This window comes from Temnothorax longispinosus, chromosome 11 (assembly GCF_030848805.1).
Source record: "Temnothorax longispinosus isolate EJ_2023e chromosome 11, Tlon_JGU_v1, whole genome shotgun sequence".
NCBI lineage: Eukaryota > Metazoa > Arthropoda > Insecta > Hymenoptera > Formicidae > Temnothorax > Temnothorax longispinosus.
Genome location: NC_092368.1, coordinates 7,612,648 through 7,632,143, shown reverse-complemented (window position 1 = coordinate 7,632,143; position 19,496 = coordinate 7,612,648). Strand labels below are relative to the sequence as shown.

The 19,496-nt window shown below is 38.5% G+C and overlaps 2 protein-coding genes across 3 annotated transcripts in view; one reads left to right on the top strand and one right to left on the bottom strand.

Moving 5' to 3' along the window:
• Positions 1-3,299, top strand: part of LOC139822302 (probable ATP-dependent RNA helicase kurz) — an 18,732-nt gene extending 15,433 nt beyond the window's left edge. For both annotated transcript variants that reach the window (XM_071793914.1, XM_071793913.1), the window contains exon 13: positions 93-3,299. In XM_071793914.1, coding sequence (XP_071650015.1) covers positions 93-810 — 718 coding nt within the window. In that variant the 3' untranslated portion in view covers positions 811-3,299. The remainder of the gene's footprint in view (positions 1-92) is intronic.
• On the bottom strand, positions 3,088-19,496 carry LOC139822301 (alpha-2-macroglobulin-like protein 1). The gene is made up of 25 exons (XM_071793909.1): positions 19,219-19,496; positions 18,438-18,610; positions 16,897-17,138; positions 16,275-16,391; positions 16,025-16,191; positions 15,836-15,944; positions 15,414-15,647; positions 14,261-14,503; positions 13,694-14,025; positions 13,164-13,525; positions 12,679-12,830; positions 12,440-12,593; positions 12,196-12,343; positions 11,715-11,943; positions 9,048-9,253; positions 8,399-8,748; positions 8,081-8,325; positions 7,760-8,011; positions 7,255-7,647; positions 6,246-6,480; positions 5,779-5,951; positions 5,506-5,695; positions 4,400-4,744; positions 3,923-4,150; positions 3,088-3,811 (listed from the first exon to the last, which is right to left on the bottom strand). Exons 1-25 carry the CDS (start codon positions 19,308-19,310, stop codon positions 3,612-3,614), a joined length of 5,571 nt encoding a protein of 1,856 aa, XP_071650010.1. The 5' UTR covers positions 19,311-19,496; the 3' UTR covers positions 3,088-3,611.

Here is a 19,496-nt window from a genome sequence, read left to right as displayed (position 1 = left end):
GAACCTCCTTAATACGATGATAATTTAATCTTTCCGTTTTTTTATACAAGTCCGCACTTCTATCTAATTCTTTTTTTCTTCTTTTCCGTTAGATCCATCTCGGTTTCCGAGACGGTAAGGACTCTGACCGAGCTCCGTCATACACCAGCCAGTCCGTCGCTCTTACGGAAGGCTACCGGACAGCAGCAGGCGCATAGTAATCCTGCGGGTGTCATTCAACACAATACCGTGCTACAAATAACTCGTTCGTCAGTGGAACGCTCGGCTGCCCGTTCGACATCCCAAGAACGCGGATCTGTCGGCGCGCCAACGACCAATGTATCCAGTAATGCTACCATCAGCCAAGCTGGTCAAGCTGCGGGTCAAGGGCAGGGACCGGGTGGCGTGGGCCAGGGATTTATGGCAGTGCTCAACGCTAAACTTATCGGTACCATAAGCAGCAATGCCGCGGCGGGCGTGAATGCGAGCGGCAGTCCGAAATCTCTCAGGAAACAGTCACTCTCGGAGCAGCAGCAACAACAACAGCAACAGCAGCAGCAACAGCAGTCCAACAAGAACGTCAAAGCGGCGGCTCCCGGCTTCCTCGAGACGTTGAACGCTAAACTGGCACAGCAGCAACAAGCCCTGCAGCAGACGGGAAACAACGGCACGAGCAGATCCGCGAGTATCAGGCGCATTATGGGTAATCGCGTGCCCATTATGGACCCTCTGCAAATGAGAGACTCCCTCATGGATCAGATTAGACGGGGTACCCCGTTGAGGAAGACCAGCGGCCCGATCAACGATCGTTCGGCGCCCAAAATCTACTGAGTAGTCCAGCAGCGATCTTCGCGTAAGTTCGTAATAACGTCGCGTTGCTTTACGAGCAACATGTTCTCATTCTGACATGATTGACGCGCGAGATACGATAAAAATCAGTCGGATAGAAACCAGTATCTTCCGATTCTTCATCTATATTTTTTGCGCATCAATTTTGAATTTCATGCGTAAATGTACCGAGGCCGCCGTTTACATTTATTGCGTCGCTGTAATTTTAGTCTGCCCGTTGAAATTTCCCTGATGACACGCAGGCTCCATATTAAATCGATATATGATTTATTGTACAATAACGAGGCGCGTGATTGAAACAACACGTGATTAAGTAAGAATTGAATCGGGAGTAACTTTGCGTAGGTTTAACGGTGTTATATGTATATGTATATATATATATATATATATATATATATATATATATATATATATATATATATATATAGCGATTATATATTGTAGCGTAATATCCGAAAAGAATGCAGCATGTGGGAAGATTTTTATAATGCGTATTAATATTTATAAAGGAAACTGATTTGATTAGGGAATTGTCTCATAAGATCCGTACCGATACAACGACAATACTCCAGTACAACTTGTGTCTTATAGTTCTATATTTTTTCTGCTTAACACAGCTTGACACGAACAATTTTCTTATTGATCTATTATCGCTACTGCTTAGCCTATAAAACGAATATACGGATCCTTGGGATCCCGCGAGAGTCATACATAATTTAATATCGAGCTTGTGTATTCGAGTCGTGAAACTTATAAATGCATATCCGCGTAAGATGTTAAAGACGTTTACACACGAGTTTTTTTCATTTTTATATGAGAGAGGCGCGAGTCTGTTTTGCTAGTTTTTATGTTTTTTTTTAATTTAGTATTTCATGTTTAACTTCGTCGAAATGGCCGTTTTCCGGTAGTGTATTCTCCGCTGTCGAGGTGTTAGTGTATCTCTCGATTACGAATCGGTGATACATGTACTAATAGTATATACTATACGACATCTTTCTCAATGTCGATAAATGTTAATAAGCGTATATGTCGCGCCTTCTCGAAGGTGGTGTATTTTACGGTTGTCATCGCTTGCAAGCTACATTCACTGCGTTTCTGGGCGAGTTTAAAAGAAAAAGAAATGTGTCTCTCTCTCTCTCTCTCTCTCTCTCTCTCTCTCTCTCTCTCTCTCTCTCTCGATCGATCGATCGATCGATCGATCGGGCGAATGCCCCGAAATCGAGCATCGCTCCGTTATCAAATGTTAGACGTCACGTTGTTAGAATATTTTTTTTTACATACTGTATCTTTATGCGCGTCGTTTTGCGTTACTCGTCGTTCTTGCCAATGCATGCTCGTCGCAAATGTACACTGCCTACTCCTGTCTTGGACATCCGCAGTCGAAAACACGTGTTTCAGTCATCTAACGCGAGATAGACGGCGAATACTGATTATTACTGCCAATTACATTCATCTTTTCATTCCTTACGTAGTTAAGTTCTCAATGGTATTGTAGCGAGCCAGCGCGATGGATAGTGTATAGTAAGCAATAGTATATGTTTATTTATTTCAAGCATTTAACTGTATACAGCGTGAATAAATAATAATAATTCCAGAGAATCTCTATCCATTTGATATTTAATAGCTCGTCCTTTGCAAAATACGGGGTTTAATGTAGTAACACACGGAGAGTAGATTCGATTAAAATATCGTTTTGCTGGTGGCAGATTCGATCTTATCAATGTTAAATGTCAAATGGACAATATAATCACGGATTACAAACGTATTAAATAAATAATCGTACATACATTATAACAAAACACTATTTAATGTAGCGAGAATTCGATTCGGGTGATTGTTAACTTGTAATAACTATTACAATGCGATCAAACATGGGCAACAAATAAAAGATACAATACATGCGTTTGAAATTCAAAATATTTTCATACTCTTCTTGCTTGCTTCTATCATTCTCATACGCGTGAAAGTAATTCAAATCGAATTCAGATTTTTCTTCGTTTAGAAAGGATCATTTCTTTTTTCTATAAGAGTGTCGCTTCTTGGTTCTCTAGGATCAAAGTGATCAAACTCGTACAGTAAATTTATCTGGAAAAATGAATTCTCAAATGTTTAAGAAAATTTATATGCAAGCTAATAATAGTTAAAAAATTGACGTTATTATATGTACATACCCATTTTAAGACATAGTGCACGTTCAAATTGGTAATAGGGAATATGACATTAGAGATTAAAATTTTATGGATGCATTAAATTACCCAATTATTATATCATAAATCGCTGTGCTTTATTTACAGTTTATTTAATTCATTAGTTATTTGCTATTCACAATTATGAGAGTTGAACGCATATAACTTTCGCTGTAAAAATGACACTTTATTCTATTACATATTGTGTTTTCTCATCGCACTGTTAACGTAGAGTTTGTGATGTTGTGAGAATATGTTGTACGGAGGGAGCTGCAGAAGAGATTTGCGACGGAAATTCAAGTGTATTCGACATTGATTACAATACCCTGTGTAAAATTTACTTCTTCAAACTACATACAAGGCGTGCTAAAATTAATGAGTCAGATATTATAATGAAGAATTTCTTGTTTCAAATTGCCTCGTATAGATTTTATTGTACTTTAAAATTTAAATGTGTGTGTATTTAATTTTTATACGCCTGAAACCGATCGAGTTCTTCTCTCAATTGTTGAGTTTTGTTAATATGATACGTGACGTGTATTCTGTTATCTGTTATGTCTATTCGTATTTAGTATATTCTCGGCGGAACGCCGAAGATCAGTCAGCCGTAGAAAGATTAAGAAATGCGCTATTATCTCGATTCACACACGTTGCTCGAGCGTCCGTTATCTCACGTGGAACCCCACCAACCGGTGGTAATCCGTATATAGAAACCTGTTCGTCTAAGACATATCGATTATGCGAACTCTTAGCAAACTCGCCGTCCTCGAAATGCATCAACAGTGCCAGACTTCCAGCTGTAATATAATTCAAATTACAAATAACAAGATAATAATAGTGAATATATAATATGTAATAACGATAGTATATATGTATTTGTTCTTGATTATTCTCAGTTATATACTTACGATTATCTAAAGGCGGGCAAGAACAGTTGGGTCTTAAGACAAATGCGATCGTCGAATGCAGGCGTTTGACGTCTTCGTGGGACGGTTGTATATCTAATAGGAGTCTTGCCTTTCGCAATCGTCTAATCGCCGCTTTTACAACGGTACTGGCGGAGCAATAAAGATCATTAATATTCGACGGTAGTTCATCGGCGCATACAGGGCAGGACTCGTTCAAACCAAGAGGTGCTAAAATAAAAAAAATATAATCGGTTTGGTATCGCCATTTATAACGAAGAAGATTAATCTTGCCAATTAAGATTGATCTTTCCAATTTCGAAAAGAGTGAATAAATAATGAGTATAAAGTGAATTGAAGCAACCGTGGGCTATACTGTACGATATTGTTAAGATCCAATTTCTCTGAAGAAGGGAGAACCAAAACGTGATTTCAACTTTATATAATAATTTTCACGCCTATTAGTTTGAATTCACGTACGTAATACTTGCGCATTGCTCAGATCTATTTCTATCTTCTGTTCCGTTTCATTAGTCACATTCAACAGTGGATTGTCGTCAAAATGTGTGATGTCGGGTTTCACGGAAACCGGCACGGGCCCTTCGACCCCTTCGGGAGTCGCCAGTTCGTGATCGACCACAACGAAGAGCGGATTTCCGTCAAAATCCGTCCCAAAGGAATTTTGTCCCTGTCTAATAAGAGTTGAGAACGGTGCCTCCATATCCTCGAGATCTATGCTAGGAGGTCCAAGCCTGTCGAACACGGGGTTCAGATTGATGTCCGGTTCGTCCGGTGCCTGGCCGCTTCCAGCTTCTCTTTGTGGTACTGAGAAATTTGGAAAAGTCAGAAAATTGCGAAGAAAGCATTGCGTAAAAAGAAGATTTATCTCGAAAATAACGAGAACAATTTAGCCAAAAGTTTCGCCTATCAAGCTTATTATTGATATGCAATTGAATGTGATTTCGTAATAGTTATTTGTGTAACAAGTAGCCTTCGGCTCGTGCGTCAACTCCGCACCCGGGAATTTTCATCTTTACGCATGGCTTGCACACCCTATTTTATGTTGCAAGTGCGTGGAAAGTGGTCTATCACGCACGCGTAGCGTGTGTAATGGGCCACTTTCCATGCACGTGTTACATAAAATATGTTTCTTCTGGAATAGTGTACTGGAAGCATACTTTATATATATATATATATATATATATATATATATATATATATATATATATATATATATATACACGCGTTTCTCCATTTAATCGCGTAAATCATTCAAGTATATAACTTTAATAAGAGATTTGGATATACTAATCCTTCTCATTACTCTCGAATTGTGTACGTAATTTTCATTAATTATCCATATTATCAGACATGATGTTGTTATTGTTAACTGCGCGAAGTTTACAACGGTATCCATATCGTCGCTATTTATTTCGAAAATGGAATTTTCTACCGAAGAAACATCTTCGCTTCTAAATTGTATGCCGGTCACCGATTTTCCGTTGTTACTTTGTTGTGGAATTGCTCGGCCGAATCAGTTTGTGGCTTTGGCTGACAATGAAACACAGTGTTCTGAGTCGCGTTACCTATCTGCTCTATAGTTCCATTTCGATCGTCCGGGGTTTCGACCGCTTTTTCGACTGTCTCCTCTTTTCCCACGGTATTCTTCTTCGCGTTGTCCTTGCCTATTTCTTGCACTTCTATTGGCACTGGATTAGGAATCTCCACTTCTTCGCTCGGAGTGGCACTGCTGCAAGTCGCTGCGAAGCTATAGCTCTGAAAAAATATATAATGCATATATTATAAAATATACTTATTCTATATTTAATGATTATGAAACAATATATTTGTAAACTTACGCTAGATATCGTCAACTCCTGTTGGTAGTAATCGTAAAGTTTTGCATTCGCCGGTTCAAGTCTGTCCACGATATTTTCTCTGGTCACCGTAAACGATATACAGGTTTTCTGATTGATTAACTTGTCGAAGTAAATGGTGACGATACCCCGATCCTCTTCGAAACGTTTCACTTCTGCAAATATTTGTATATTGGATGAATTGGGGAATAAATTTTATCTTAATATCCCTTAATATGTGATAACTAATATCATTAGCATATAATAACAGTATAATTGTGATTTCGCAATGTTTCTTATTATAAGTATGATCGCTATAAAATAATTATGAAAGTAATGATTATCATTTATCAAATTTATTACAGAGTGTCTTAGATTTGGAATTTTTCTTTTCGAAAAATTGTGACGTCTAATTTACGATGTCACAATTATCCGGATTGATTTTAACATATTCTCAGTTGCACACTCACTCGTAGCCGGATCCTCCAATAGAGAATGAAGACTCGTACGATCTGGGACGTATCCACTTATCATGTCGATCTCTAGCAATGCCATGTTACTTTCCCCATCTGCCATTTTATATCGCGTACAGATTGTAATTTTTTGCATCGAGCATTCGTCCAGCCATGTCGCGGGAGCGGCATTAACCGAGAGATCAAATGCTTCGGAGCCGGTTGCGCGTGCAACGTTGTATTTTATATTGCTCTGAAAAATTACGGATTTTTATTAACATTTAAATGTTCTCAAGGGACCATTTCTCACTTACGCGAACTTTTGGCTTAAAGGGGTCAACCAAAATCCTTGACCTCTTAAGTTTTGCTAAATTTTTAATGTTACGGTATATCCTATTCACTAATATAAGTTACAGTTACTCTGTCTAGCTAAATGCGCAATAATAGTTTATGAAATATTAATGTTTAAAATTTTTTGTGTGCATAATTGTTTTAAAATTCTGTAAAATAAATTTTAATTTATGTACTATAATTATGTTATATTATAAATAAGAAAAATATAACTATATAATGACATTACAAAGAGAAGTACATCACAATTAACAAAAATACATTATATGACAATTAATCTTCGGTGTCGGGACTTTCAATTTGTGCACTATCAATATTATGATTATAATATGTACACGTTTTTGGATAGTCATATCTATCATAGAAACAATTTAAAATACATTACTAATTTACACTAAGCGCATTTTATGAATGCAACTTCTTTGCATAAACATAGTTTATTTATCATTGATATCGAAAGAAACATTTCTAATATTAATATTTCCTAAACTATTTTGGTTTAGGACCAAATAGTGATCCTAAACCAAACCATTGGACAGAGTTACTGTACTTTGTATTAGTGAATGGAGTGTACTGTAACATTAGAAATTTAGCAAAATTCAAGAGGGGTCAAGGGTTGGTTGCTTCTTCATTAGACGAAATATCTTATGATATTTCTGTGAAAATGCAAAGCTACCTGCACTAAGACGCAGCCTTCACCCTCAGCGAAGATCTCGACTATCGTGGGTATTACGGGCAAGCGAATCTGCGTGAGGACCATGCGATTGTCGTTGTGCATTCTATACACCTGGTCCACCTCGCCGGCGGTCACGAGTACCGAGAGATCCGTCGCGTTGCTCGACATCGTGGTAGCGTACTTGGTGAGTGCCTCCAGGCCGAGCACAGTGTCCTGCGTGGACGTGAAGCCGCCCTCTGCGTTGCGTTGTTTTGACATCCAACGGACTGCTTTCAACGCCTCGACCATGTTCGTCTCGCCACCTAATTTCACTAATGACAGCACAGCGTACGCCGTCATCTCAATACTCAATCCTAGAGACGGTTTATACTTGTCCTCCCACCAGAGAAGATCCTAGCAAACAAAAATTTGCTATGAAGATTACATCGACTGATTGTGAGATTTTTTGCCTCGCAAGAACTGTTTTCGTTAACATTAAAATTAGCGTCAACTTTGTTATACATACGTTGTTTCGCGTGGCACGTGTCATAAGCGATTTCATGCTATTGTTCGCTTTCGGGTGCTCCAATAACGTTAAGGCGTAGGTGGATAAAGCTGCCGTGTACGTCGTACCGCCGTCGTTCTCCATTCCTTTCTCCAGGCAATGTAGAGCGTTATTAATGAGCGATGCTGTTAACGGCACGCCCGATTCTAAGAGCGAGATCAGGATATAAGCCGTTAACGCCGAGGAAGAATTGTCGTCATCTTGCAAACCACCCTACGAACACGTTTAAGGGTGTTAGGTATCACTTTTTGGAGGAAGAATCACAAATGTCGCTTGTAATACCTTCATATCCTTGTGGAATATCCTGCCGATCACAGGGAAGCATCCATTTTCCAATTGCTTCTTCACCATCCATTTTACAGAAATTTTAAGATCTCGTTCGTCGATGTGAATTATACTCTTCGCCTGAGCGAAAGATTTGATCACAAATGCGGTGAGCCAAATCGAGCTGCCGTCTTCCGAGCTTTCCGGGCCGAACGCGGAGTACGAACCGTCCGGATGTCTGTATATCAATTCGCGCTGGTATCCTGTGTCGCACGACCAAATGTAAAATCTATTCTTAATTGCGAATTAAATTTGGATCAAGATCAAAGCACGTACCTTTCTCCATATTTCTGATAGCTTTTACTCTCAGCTCTGGGTTCTCGACTCCGGTCGCGTCCAAGTAGCCGATCACGTGGATGTTAGGAACAAAGAGAATCATATTTTGCTCGCCGCATCCCATCGGCAAGCGAACAAGATTGTCTAGATTTTCAAGGACCGGACCTAGGATATCTCCTATCAGGGACACGTATGCTCTCGCGCTTTCGGGCACCAAATCGTCGGGTAGATCGAGATTCCAAGTTATGGTGGAGTCGTCGCTAAAGTCCTTCGGACAGATGAACGCGGATTTCGTTATTTCCACAGGAAAGCCTTCCGGTAGCACCAGTATCGGCTTTATAATCACGTCCCTGAAAAAGTGTACAAATTGCTAAATACTGTCGAATGTTTTATTTACAATTTCTATAATTTTTTTTTTAATATTTAACCAATTTTTTTAAATATTTAAACAATCAAGAATTATATTTGACAAAATCATATTTTTCTTATTTTGATAAAATATTGGAAATTTTTAATTCCCCGATATATGTGTGCGGGTATGGTCTAAAATTATATTTTCGTCAAGTTTACTGCATAAATAAAACTACGTATTTTTATAGAATTCTTAAATATTAATAATTGCGAAGGAATATCCGATTGTTCCATTTACCGTGTATACAGAAGCATTTCCGGGCCGCATGGTTCAGCGTAATCAGAGTCGATCGAAGCGGAGACCGTGATATTAACATCGCCAAGAACTCGCGGTCTGAGAATATATTCGTGCACCACGCTGTCTCGCGGTTTTACGCAGAACGAAGCTACTGCGTGCGACAGATGCAAGTCGAGCCCCGTTGCATCTTCCAACTTGATCTTGACCTACGAACGTCAAAGCATTATTCAATCAGTTATAATATATTGATATCAGTTATTGTCATTGTGATTAATATGCATTTAACATCTCTCAATTAATTTATTAAGTTCTATGAGGTCGTCTTTTTGTCTTAAATTCTTGTATTATTTAGGGATAAAAAGAAAGAGGTCCTCCGAAAATCTTTAGTTGGTGATAGAGTGGAATATCTGAAAAAAGATATAAAATGTATGGAGGTAAAAAAAGTATATGACCCCTGTCTTTTTACTCTAACAAATATATTTAATTAATAAATGATTTTGTCTACCTTTTTGAGTAGAATAAATCGATACAATTATTATTTCAGTAATCTACAACAAAAATTCTACTCAAAAAGGTAGAATAATAGACGAAATCATTTGATAGTTCAATATTTGTCAGCAAAAAGATAGAGGTCATTAATTTGGTAAGACTTTCGAATAGCTCCTACCTCCGAATTTGATGAAACTTGCAGGAGTTGTTGACTATTAGAGGACACGTTCATACTATAAAGGATTTTGTACGGAAACAAATAGGAACGGAGAAATTGGCGTCAAAAATTCAAAATTTGGTAAATGTCTACAATTAGGACCCCAACGAGAAATCGATTGAAAAGAGGTAAATTCTATGTATTTTTGCTCCTCGAATCCAAAACTGTTGATAAAATTTGAGGGTCACTTGTATTTTTTAAGATATCGTTAAGAAAATGAGAACCGTGAAATATATATCAAAGTACTACATGTATGGGCGGGGGGGGCTTCGCCCTCCCCCTGCACCCCCCCATTGTGTGAGTAAACCTAAGAGTGTGAGCGGGGGGGGGCTCCGCTCCCCCTGCACCCCCCCGTGCACCTGGCGGTGTGGGTTGGGTTGATGGGTGGAGCGGGGGGGGCTTCGCCCCCCCGCACCCCCCCCATGGACACGCCTTCGGCGTGCCCGGAGGAAATGTATTTTGCTTTAAGGTAGCTGTCTCGTCAGGGCATGTATTAGATAAAGTTTTCGATTTCGGTTTTTATATCAAATTATATGATCAGCTTTGCAGTCGATTTTTTCTGTGGCTCCTTACCGACTATTTACTCTAGAAAATCGATCTCGAAAATCACAAATTTTGCATTACTTCATACAGAAAAGAAGGCTCTATCACGGTTTCAATCACATATTTTCGTATTTTTCGATTAGATAAAGTGAGAAAAAAACATTGCTTTTTGTACATTAGATTTCGAAGAATCCGATGCAACCATAAAATATATAGGTTACCGGAGATTTCGCTGCTAATTTTTTAGTTTATTTTAGTGAAAATGCGGTAATCGAGCAGACATTTTTTGGTCGAGGTGAGGTTGGGAAGACTTGGCAACGCCGCTGGCTAATCACTGTAGTTGCAGGTTATGGGGCTCGTCTTTCTTAGCCGAATTGGATAGTGATTGACACCCCTGTCATGCGTTTTGAAACCCTTTCTCAGTAATTGTCAAAATTCAATCGAAAAGGAGATGTAACCTCACTTGTAACCTTTCTCGACGACTCGCATGATCAGCTGATCAAAACGGAGTCAAATGAGAAAAATCACATAATTTGGAAAAAGTAACATACTTTGTCACATATGAAATTTTACACCATAATTCATAAAATTATTTTTCCCTTAGCAAAAATTGCCTGAAATATATTTCTGAACGTGAAAACCTACAAACAGTCACATGACTAGCACGTAGCGAGACAGCTACCTTAAACATAAGCGGGAGAGGGGCTTCGCCCACCCTGCACCCCTTCTCGCGTGCCCAAAAAAATTTTAAACAGTTAAATACTTTTAAAGCGCGTCATCTAACCTATGTAGATTAGTGACGCGCTTTAAACAGTTAAAGTTAAATACTTTTAAAGCGCGTCATCTAACCTATATGTAGTGTTTTTTTCTCATTTTCTTAACGATATCTTAAAAAATACAAGCGACTCCCAAATTTTATCAACAGTTTTGGATTCGAGGAGCAAAAATACATAGAATTTACCTCTTATCAATTGATTTCTCGTTGGGGCCCTAATTGTAGACATTTACCAAATTTTGAATTTTTGACGCCAATTTCTCCGTTCCTATTTGTTTCCGTACAAAATCCTTTATAATATGAACGTGTCCTCTAATAGTCAACAACTCCTGCAAGTTTCATCAAATTCGGAGGTAGGGGCTATTCGGAAGTTGAGCCAAAATTTTGATTAAGCTCCGAGTTACAAGGATTTAAACAGAAAAGCGCGTATATAGGGATCGACCTCCTAGGACTTAATAGATTATAATCAAAGACCGTGTAACGTATAATGTGTATGAAAATATGACTCATCAATATGCGATTTATATTTCGTCACAATTTTTTTTATTAATACTGAATTTTATGAAAATTTTACGTGGTGTGCTTGAAGATAGTGGAACGAGAGTGAAACGAATGTCGAATGCTCGCGACTGTTGCAACTTACCGGTAAACTGTGTTGCATGTAATTAAACAAGGAAACCTTCATGCGCAACATTTCTCCGCGTTTCACGCTATATGGTAAGCTGTAATCGAGAAAAAACGGCTGGAATCCGGTGATGGTTGTCGGTGGTGCTATTCCGAGACCGTGCGTAGGTGAAATACACGCGGTGTATCCAACCCAATCGGTAATGGTATGAGGCAAAGTACGTTCCACCGTCACTTTGCCTTCTTTTCTGTAAAATGTAAAGAAAAAGAACATACATAAGGCAATATTAATCAAACAAACGAAAGCCGAAGATGCTTTTTGTATTGTAATTGTATTAAAAAGTGTAAGAATAACTTGTTAATGTATCCTCTATATATATAAAAAAAAAAAAAAAAAATTAAAATAAAATTTAAAAATTAGTCGGGGAAACGATTATCACGAAGTTGTCTTTGATTAAAGATAATTATACATATAGTAAGCTACGAATTTAAATGTATACCCTGTCGGCACTAATTCCCACAGCCATGTTTCGGGGAAGTAAGATCTGAGAGCAGGTTGATCGGGTACTTGATCCATATATCCCTGTTCGGGCCCCACATTTAATAATGGATACGCCATAGGTAGTGTCTTCGCCATTTTAAACATTCCTATCGAGATAATACGACAGTATGATAATTAATTAAGTTAGCTTAAGAAAAAAAAATTATCTATGGACAATTAAGCCATTTTTCCTAAAAACGCACCAGCATCCGTTTCCAGCTCCGCGGACGCTGAGAGGAAAGGAATCGGGGCCATGCTTTTCAGGCTCACGTTCATACTCCTGCCTCTACCTCTGCGAAGCTGATGGCAAGGCCGCGTTTCGAGTATCAGATCACTCATCACGACAGCTCCGAAGTCCTGAAATACGGGGAAAGATCCAATGGACATATAATTGTCTTTCTTACAATCTTAGAATTTATTTACATTTCCAGAAAGTTCTCACATCGAACGCTTGTATGGCGTCCACGTAATTCACAAGCGCGCCGTTGTACACCGTTCTTCTTCTCCTTTTGCGTGCCCATGCGGGTGACTCTTCAAAAGCGGGAAGTGGCAAATGATCGAATTCCGTGTTGGTTGTTTCTTCGTGCGTTGCAACTGTGAAGGATTTATATGCTGTATCACGTGAATTGTTTCACGTTAACCGGATATCGTAATAACTTTACATTAACCCAAGTGGGATATTAGACAATCACATAAATATCCAGACACTTATTTCGTAAAAATGAGAGATCTGAATGAAAAACAGAAAAATAGAAAATCAGTTGCGAGTATCATATTTGAATAATAAGTTTATCAAGTTTATCATTATAGCAATTTGGAATAATATGCATTAAAAGATCTAATAAAAAATATATTAAGAGAGGAACTATAGGAATTAATGTACTGTTATATTCGACTATCTGTATTGTGTCTTATCATTTTGTATACCTTTGCAATGAGTCCACGCCCAAATAGGACGCGGCTCTGGCTCGATATGGAATCTCTTCAGCTGCGTGAAAGTCTGATCAGCGTCGATCAGGTTTGCTTTGGCTCCTGCTAAGAAACGAGTCGACTTGTCGACTGCCGAGATACCGCAGAGAGACCAGGGGGCGGCTTCCACGTGGTACTGAGTGGCTGTTCCCGGGGTCTGAGCGTCGGTATGCCAGGCGGTCTTCACTTTATTCTCGAAGCAGTGTCCGACTTTGATGGAATACGTGGTAGCGACGACCTCGCCGTCCGAACGAACGTAATATAGTAACAATTCAGAGACAGGTGCCATTGACGGGGTGATCTTGACGCTGAGGGGGAATCTGGAGAAACGAGAAGTGTCGATGTGAGAAACCTTGAAATCTACGATCCCCTAATTTTTTTCTAAATAAACAAAAGGTAATTCAGAGCGCGTCCAAAGGTTTCCGAAAATATATTTGCGGGATATTCATGAGATCGGCAAATAAAATATTATTTAATTGAAGTATTACCTATGAGCGATGGTACCCTGATCCGTCTTATTTCCTGGTGATTCGACGGCACCTAACAAATTCCGGAATTCCGAATAATTCAAGACCGTATCTCTGGTCGGCCGGTGTTTCACGTGACCATATATTAACAAGTCCCCCTTGGAATTGATCGAGTAATGAAAGGAAATGGACTCGTTGGTTTTACTTTTCGCCGGCACCGTGTACATGACGTTGAACGAGTACTTTTCACCGCAAACGATCGGTTGATAACCTCGGGCTACCGCCAAATAGCTATCTGATGGTGAGTACCAAGGATTCACTTCGATATGCGCCGACGGTTGATCCATGAAGACCTAATTACGATTTACAATAAATTATAAATGCACGAACGACCTTATGCTTATACAAAAGGTTTTAAATAAACAATGTACTCGAAGATTGTGTCTCAATCTTTTTTTTTAAATAAATCGTCTTCAGATGAATCAAATAAATCATTAAAAAATAATCTAATAAAAACAAGACATTTTTTATATGTTTGGAAAGTATGTAACTCTTTTTTTCAAAATATATAACAGCTGCTCGACGTACTCGCCAACGCGTATCCGGCGAATAGTATTTCGTGGGATAGTCGACACCGGTCGCGACGAAACTCAGCAGGACGATGTTCCTATGCGGTGGTGGTACGACGAAGTCGACAAAACCGTCGGACGAAGATGTGAAGTTGCGGCATTCAACCACCACGCGAAGCCATTCATCCTTACCACGTACTCGCACGCAGAGTTGAATCTTCTCGTGCGGTGCCGGGGTGTCGTCGTGCCGCGAGACACGTAACTGTAAAAGAGATTTATTTCGCATTCCATAAAGATAGAGATCTGCAAATCAAGGATTTTTTTATGTCAAATCAAATTTTGTCTTTTTTTCGAATTTGAATCGACAAAATTTTATTCGAATTAAAGCGAATCGAATCGTTGGAATATCAATTTTAATTAACAATATAATTATTATTAGATTAAATTTTAACACGTAGATAATAAGAGAATATTTTGATGTGGAAAAATAATATTGATTATATAATATAAATTCTTTTTAAGGAAAAAAAGATTCAAATATTTAATATAAAACTAATAAAATATTATTTAATGCATGTCGCAGTAATGGAAACAATTAGCCAAAAAATTATAGATAAATTATTAAAATACTCTAATGTAGTATCCAATAACATTGTCCAATTACGTACACAGAAATTCAAATATAATAATATATAATTTACTTTATTATCAATACTCATAGCTTACTATTTTTTATGTATATTCAAACTTTTACTTACAATTAGAATTAGATAATAAAAAATTAGAAATAAACTTTTTTACTGCTATTTACAATTAACGCTTATGGTAAGAGATTTTAATACTTAATGCACTCACTGAATGCATTTATTAACATGACCGTACTGTTTTGCTTATTAACAGGAAATATAATTTTTATATGATTGACAGTATATGATTCGTATAATTCGAACCATCTATAGATTCGAAATTTTTGAATAGTTCAGATTCGAATTATAGAAATTCGAAGAATTCGAATCAAATCGAATCGAGTGAGATTCGTATTCGAATAGTTCGCACATTTCTACATAAAGAGCATACTTTTATTCAAATTCATGAAGCAAAGATCCCGATCAAAGCTTATAAGTCTTAGAAGAAGTTAAAATGATTATCGATTATTTGCGATCTTTACTTACCTTTCCGTGATATGGCAAACCTAGTTTAAAATATTTCGGCGTGTACGGCAGGAACTCCAGTTTTAGGGCCTGATGCACGACTACGGTTCGACTAATCGTCGTCTCTACTATGCCGGTACCGGTCTCGGTGAAATTAGCTATGAGGACAATATTGTTCGGTGCCACTTTCCATTGAGCAAGCCCAAGCACCGCGCCCGATAGAACAAATTCGGTGCAACCATCTGGCGAATCCAGCTGCAATAATCGGCTAGTTTTAAATCCGTCGCGAGATATGTCGAATTTACATATCACATTACGTACGTTTATAAAATATTTGAGTTAGATTTTTATAAATCAAATATGATTGGAAAATCATTTAAGTAGCAATTTTGTAACTTATAAAATAAACATTAATTTGTCGACCGACCGAAGGGGTTACTGACCTCCGTTTCATAATGTATTTCCGGGAGATTAGGCTTCCGTCTCCATGTCGGTATTTGAGGCGTCGATTTCAAGAGTAATTTACCCTTGACCGGTTTGCCATAACTGTATCTGTAAATAAAATGGATGTAAGATAATTTCGCGCAGTAAATGCTTCGATTCACCGATTAATTATCAAAACGAGCATTTACTTAGCACATATGTTCCACGTAACGTTCTCCGCATCCGCGAGAATGTATCCCGGTGAAGTTATGGTCACTTGGAATCTGGGGAGGACATATTTCTTCACTTCGAATACGGTTGTATGGATCAATTGCGGTTGCGATCTCCTCTTTTCCACTTTAATTTTCCAGGCACCCTATAGCACAAATAAGAATTCTTAGCATTGTCGTTATCACGCTCTTCGTTACATGCTCTCGTTTAGGATCACGATCGTATTACCGGACTTGGTTCCGGAGATAGAGCAAATTTTAGTTGTGCCATTCCATTTTCGGTACTGACGTTAGCCCACTGTGCCACTCGTACCTCGGATGGATTCTCAATCCATACTTTTGGTATCTAGAAAGAGAGGCAAGCTCGGCATTATTAAATAAAAGTTCTTTTCTTTCTAGTTGAGTCTATAAATTAGAACTCTATACGAATAAATCGTCTCTCCTTAGAGAATATATCTGTACCATAAAAGTAAAAAATCATATCTCTATTATTAGGAATTTAGAGAAAACAGGATTTAAAGTTCATTTATTATTTTTATTTATTATAGTTATATTTATTATTTCTATGAAAATTGTCAATACGATTTTTTCTAAACATTGTACCTTAAGAACTGGTAATAGTGGACATAAGACTCTTTACTATAATATAATTTTAATTCCTGGTGTATTGGAAAAAGTATTAACTCTAATTTTGATAAAACCTGGAGATACGATTCTTTACCTCTCTCTAAGGTACAAATATATATTATATTATTACTGTTGAAATATTACTACTGAAATATATTATTACTACTGCTCAGTTATTATTGCATTAATATTTATTTTATATTAACGGATAGCGAGCGACGAACCGTTTTCTTCCATGGCTTCAGGTCGTGCTTGAGTATGAGGATTCTAATGTTCACATCTTGCCCGGGTTTATAGACCGGCTTATCTGTCTCGACAAATGTGATTAGGGAATCGTGCTCGATATAAACTTCCTTCTCCGTTTCCACGATGTAGTCGGGATATTTGTCAAACTTTATTTTCAGTCGCAAACGTCCGTTGAAATATTTCGTGAAGGGCACCGCCAGTTCTAGACATGTTTCTATTCCTACGAATGAGCAAACGAATTAACAAAACCAATATTTGAATTTACTTACTTCTACTTTCCAAGCGCAAACGTTCGAGTAATGAAAAAAAGAAGAATAAAATATTTAATGATAGTCGCGAACAAATCGCTAATAGCATAAGGATAATAGCGTACAATTGTATATAAGTTGATTCGCTTAATCGTCGCGCCGATAATCGCGATTGAATTATAGGTATATTCGAGTTGAAATGATCGAGCTTAGGGTAGATATTTTTAATGAAATAGAAAATATTTTATTTTTGGTGTCTAATATAGATACTTGCATAAATATATATGGATAGGCGTATAGATTGCAGATTGCGCTTGTTGGCGCAAGTATATGGATACCGAAAGATGTATTACGAGAGAATAATTTATACGTTATTAAGCACTTTAGATCACTGAATACTTTATTGCATTTAGATTTAAGCGTAATTTACTTCGCCAAGTTTACTACCAGCGTATTTTTTTAGCGATTCATTGATAAATCTTTCCGCGCGTCCGCCAGCATCATAATACATATATATATATATATATATATATATATATATATATATATATATATATATATATGATAAACTCGGTCCTTGATTAAGCTCCGTACTTGTTGTTCACCCCGTGCCTAACAATGCAGATGGGTTTCCCATCTGATCCCGAGCGATTACTTATTTCCCCTTCGGAGAGAGACTCGGCTCATTTAGCTCCCCCGCAGGAAGCGGCGACAATTTCAATTTATGATTTGTTTAAAGCGTCCGATTCGAGCTGCGGAGGGAAGAAGGAGGAAAGACCGGGACGCGATTCATTGGGCGTAGCCGGGATTTTCGCCGCGCGAAAGTAAATTCTCCGTTAAATTCCTGCTCAAATGTAAATTTATCAATTTCCCGATCGTTTTTTAAAGATCGGCCGTTCGTTCGGGTAATCGCATCTGAAAGTATCCGAATCCGCGCTTCCTGTTGTCATCTCATCGCTACGTCCCTGAATTCAACATAGGAATCCGCGTGGTATTTTCGACGATTATGCGTTATCGCGTCGCGTGCGCGATAACACATCGGGTCACGTTCGAATATTCAATTATCCACAGGCGCAAATTGACCGTGAAACTCTCAACAGAGTTCTCAGGTAACAACCTGAGAAATAAGAGAACGTGCAAGTCCATCAGGGATCGTAGGGTATAAAAAAAATGCTAAAGACCTCTATAAAATGACAAACAACCTGAAAATTCGACTCATCTTTGAAAACTCTAGATTGATAAAAATCCGAGGAAGGAAAAAATGTACTTGCCTGTTTTGACGACGCCACTCGTCCTGGTCAGTACCTCGTCATCCACGCCCGTACCCGCTGGAGATAGCAACTCCAGGATAACGTGCGCCGGCGGTTCGAGATTGTGCAGCGACAAACAGCCGCTCTCGGTTTCGCCGGCCAAGAATCTCCTCGGCGCAGTAAATACATATCCTCTAAAAGAACAAGCCGATTAAACCACATGAACGCGAGGGACAACGAATACTGGTTTCGGGGGAACTCTGGAATAATTTCTTTTACGATAACTTGGGGATAATGATTACTTGATAGGTCAGTAAAGAATGCGACGTTTATTATTGTAGCGTGAGTCAAAATCACTCAAAGAAAGCTCAAATTCCTTTTATCTCTTAGTATTTAAACGGCAAAGCATAAAAGATGTTCAGACGCCACTTCGAGATTTTCCCAAGATTCAGGTTACGATAATTTAAGTATACCAGATATTAAACGTATCAATCAGATTTTTGCAATATGTGCTGTTTTGAACGTCTTTAAGAGATCTCTTAGACTTTCATGGCTAATTTCTTAACGGTATCTTATACCGTCGAGTTTATCGCGAGGAAAAATCGATGTGGCTATTATAACGCATAATAACGAGCATCGCGAGTATTATTCTCGGTCGGTCGGCGATAACGGAGAATCTGCGAGAAGAGTCCGATGTCCGCGAACGCATAATCGATAATCGAGAATCAGAAAGAGAAAGAACTGGCCAATTGTTATCTTTGAAATGGGATTTGTGAAATGAGATGCTAAGGGGTGTCTTTACCGATTGGTAACCGCAGTCGCGTCGCCTTCGCAGGGTCGAAGGCACGGGTAGAACAGGCAGAGAAATGCGCAAGACACGATTGTCTTATACATTATCGTCTCGGAGTTTCACACCGTTTGACGCGCGTACTCGTGGTTTTTGGAAAAAAAAAGTCTCAGATCGTCACGGGCATATTAACGAGAGGCACGCTTCCTCTTCCTCGCGAGAGAAACGTTTGAGAGAGCGGCGGGGGAGCAACAGCCAACAGAGAGGCTGCGGACCGACTGAAGGCGTGATGT

Excerpts from the sequence above, each read along its gene's own strand:
- LOC139822301 (XM_071793909.1), bottom strand. The coding sequence starts at position 19,310 with ATGTATAAGACAATCGTGTCTTGCGCATTTCTCTGCCTGTTCTACCCG. Across the intron at positions 12,594-12,678 it reads ACGCCATACAAGCGTTCGAT|GACTTCGGAGCTGTCGTGAT; the intron begins GTGAGAACTTTC and ends CCCGTATTTCAG. Across the intron at positions 4,745-5,505 it reads TGGAACTATAGAGCAGATAG|TACCACAAAGAGAAGCTGGA; the intron begins GTAACGCGACTC and ends CAAATTTCTCAG.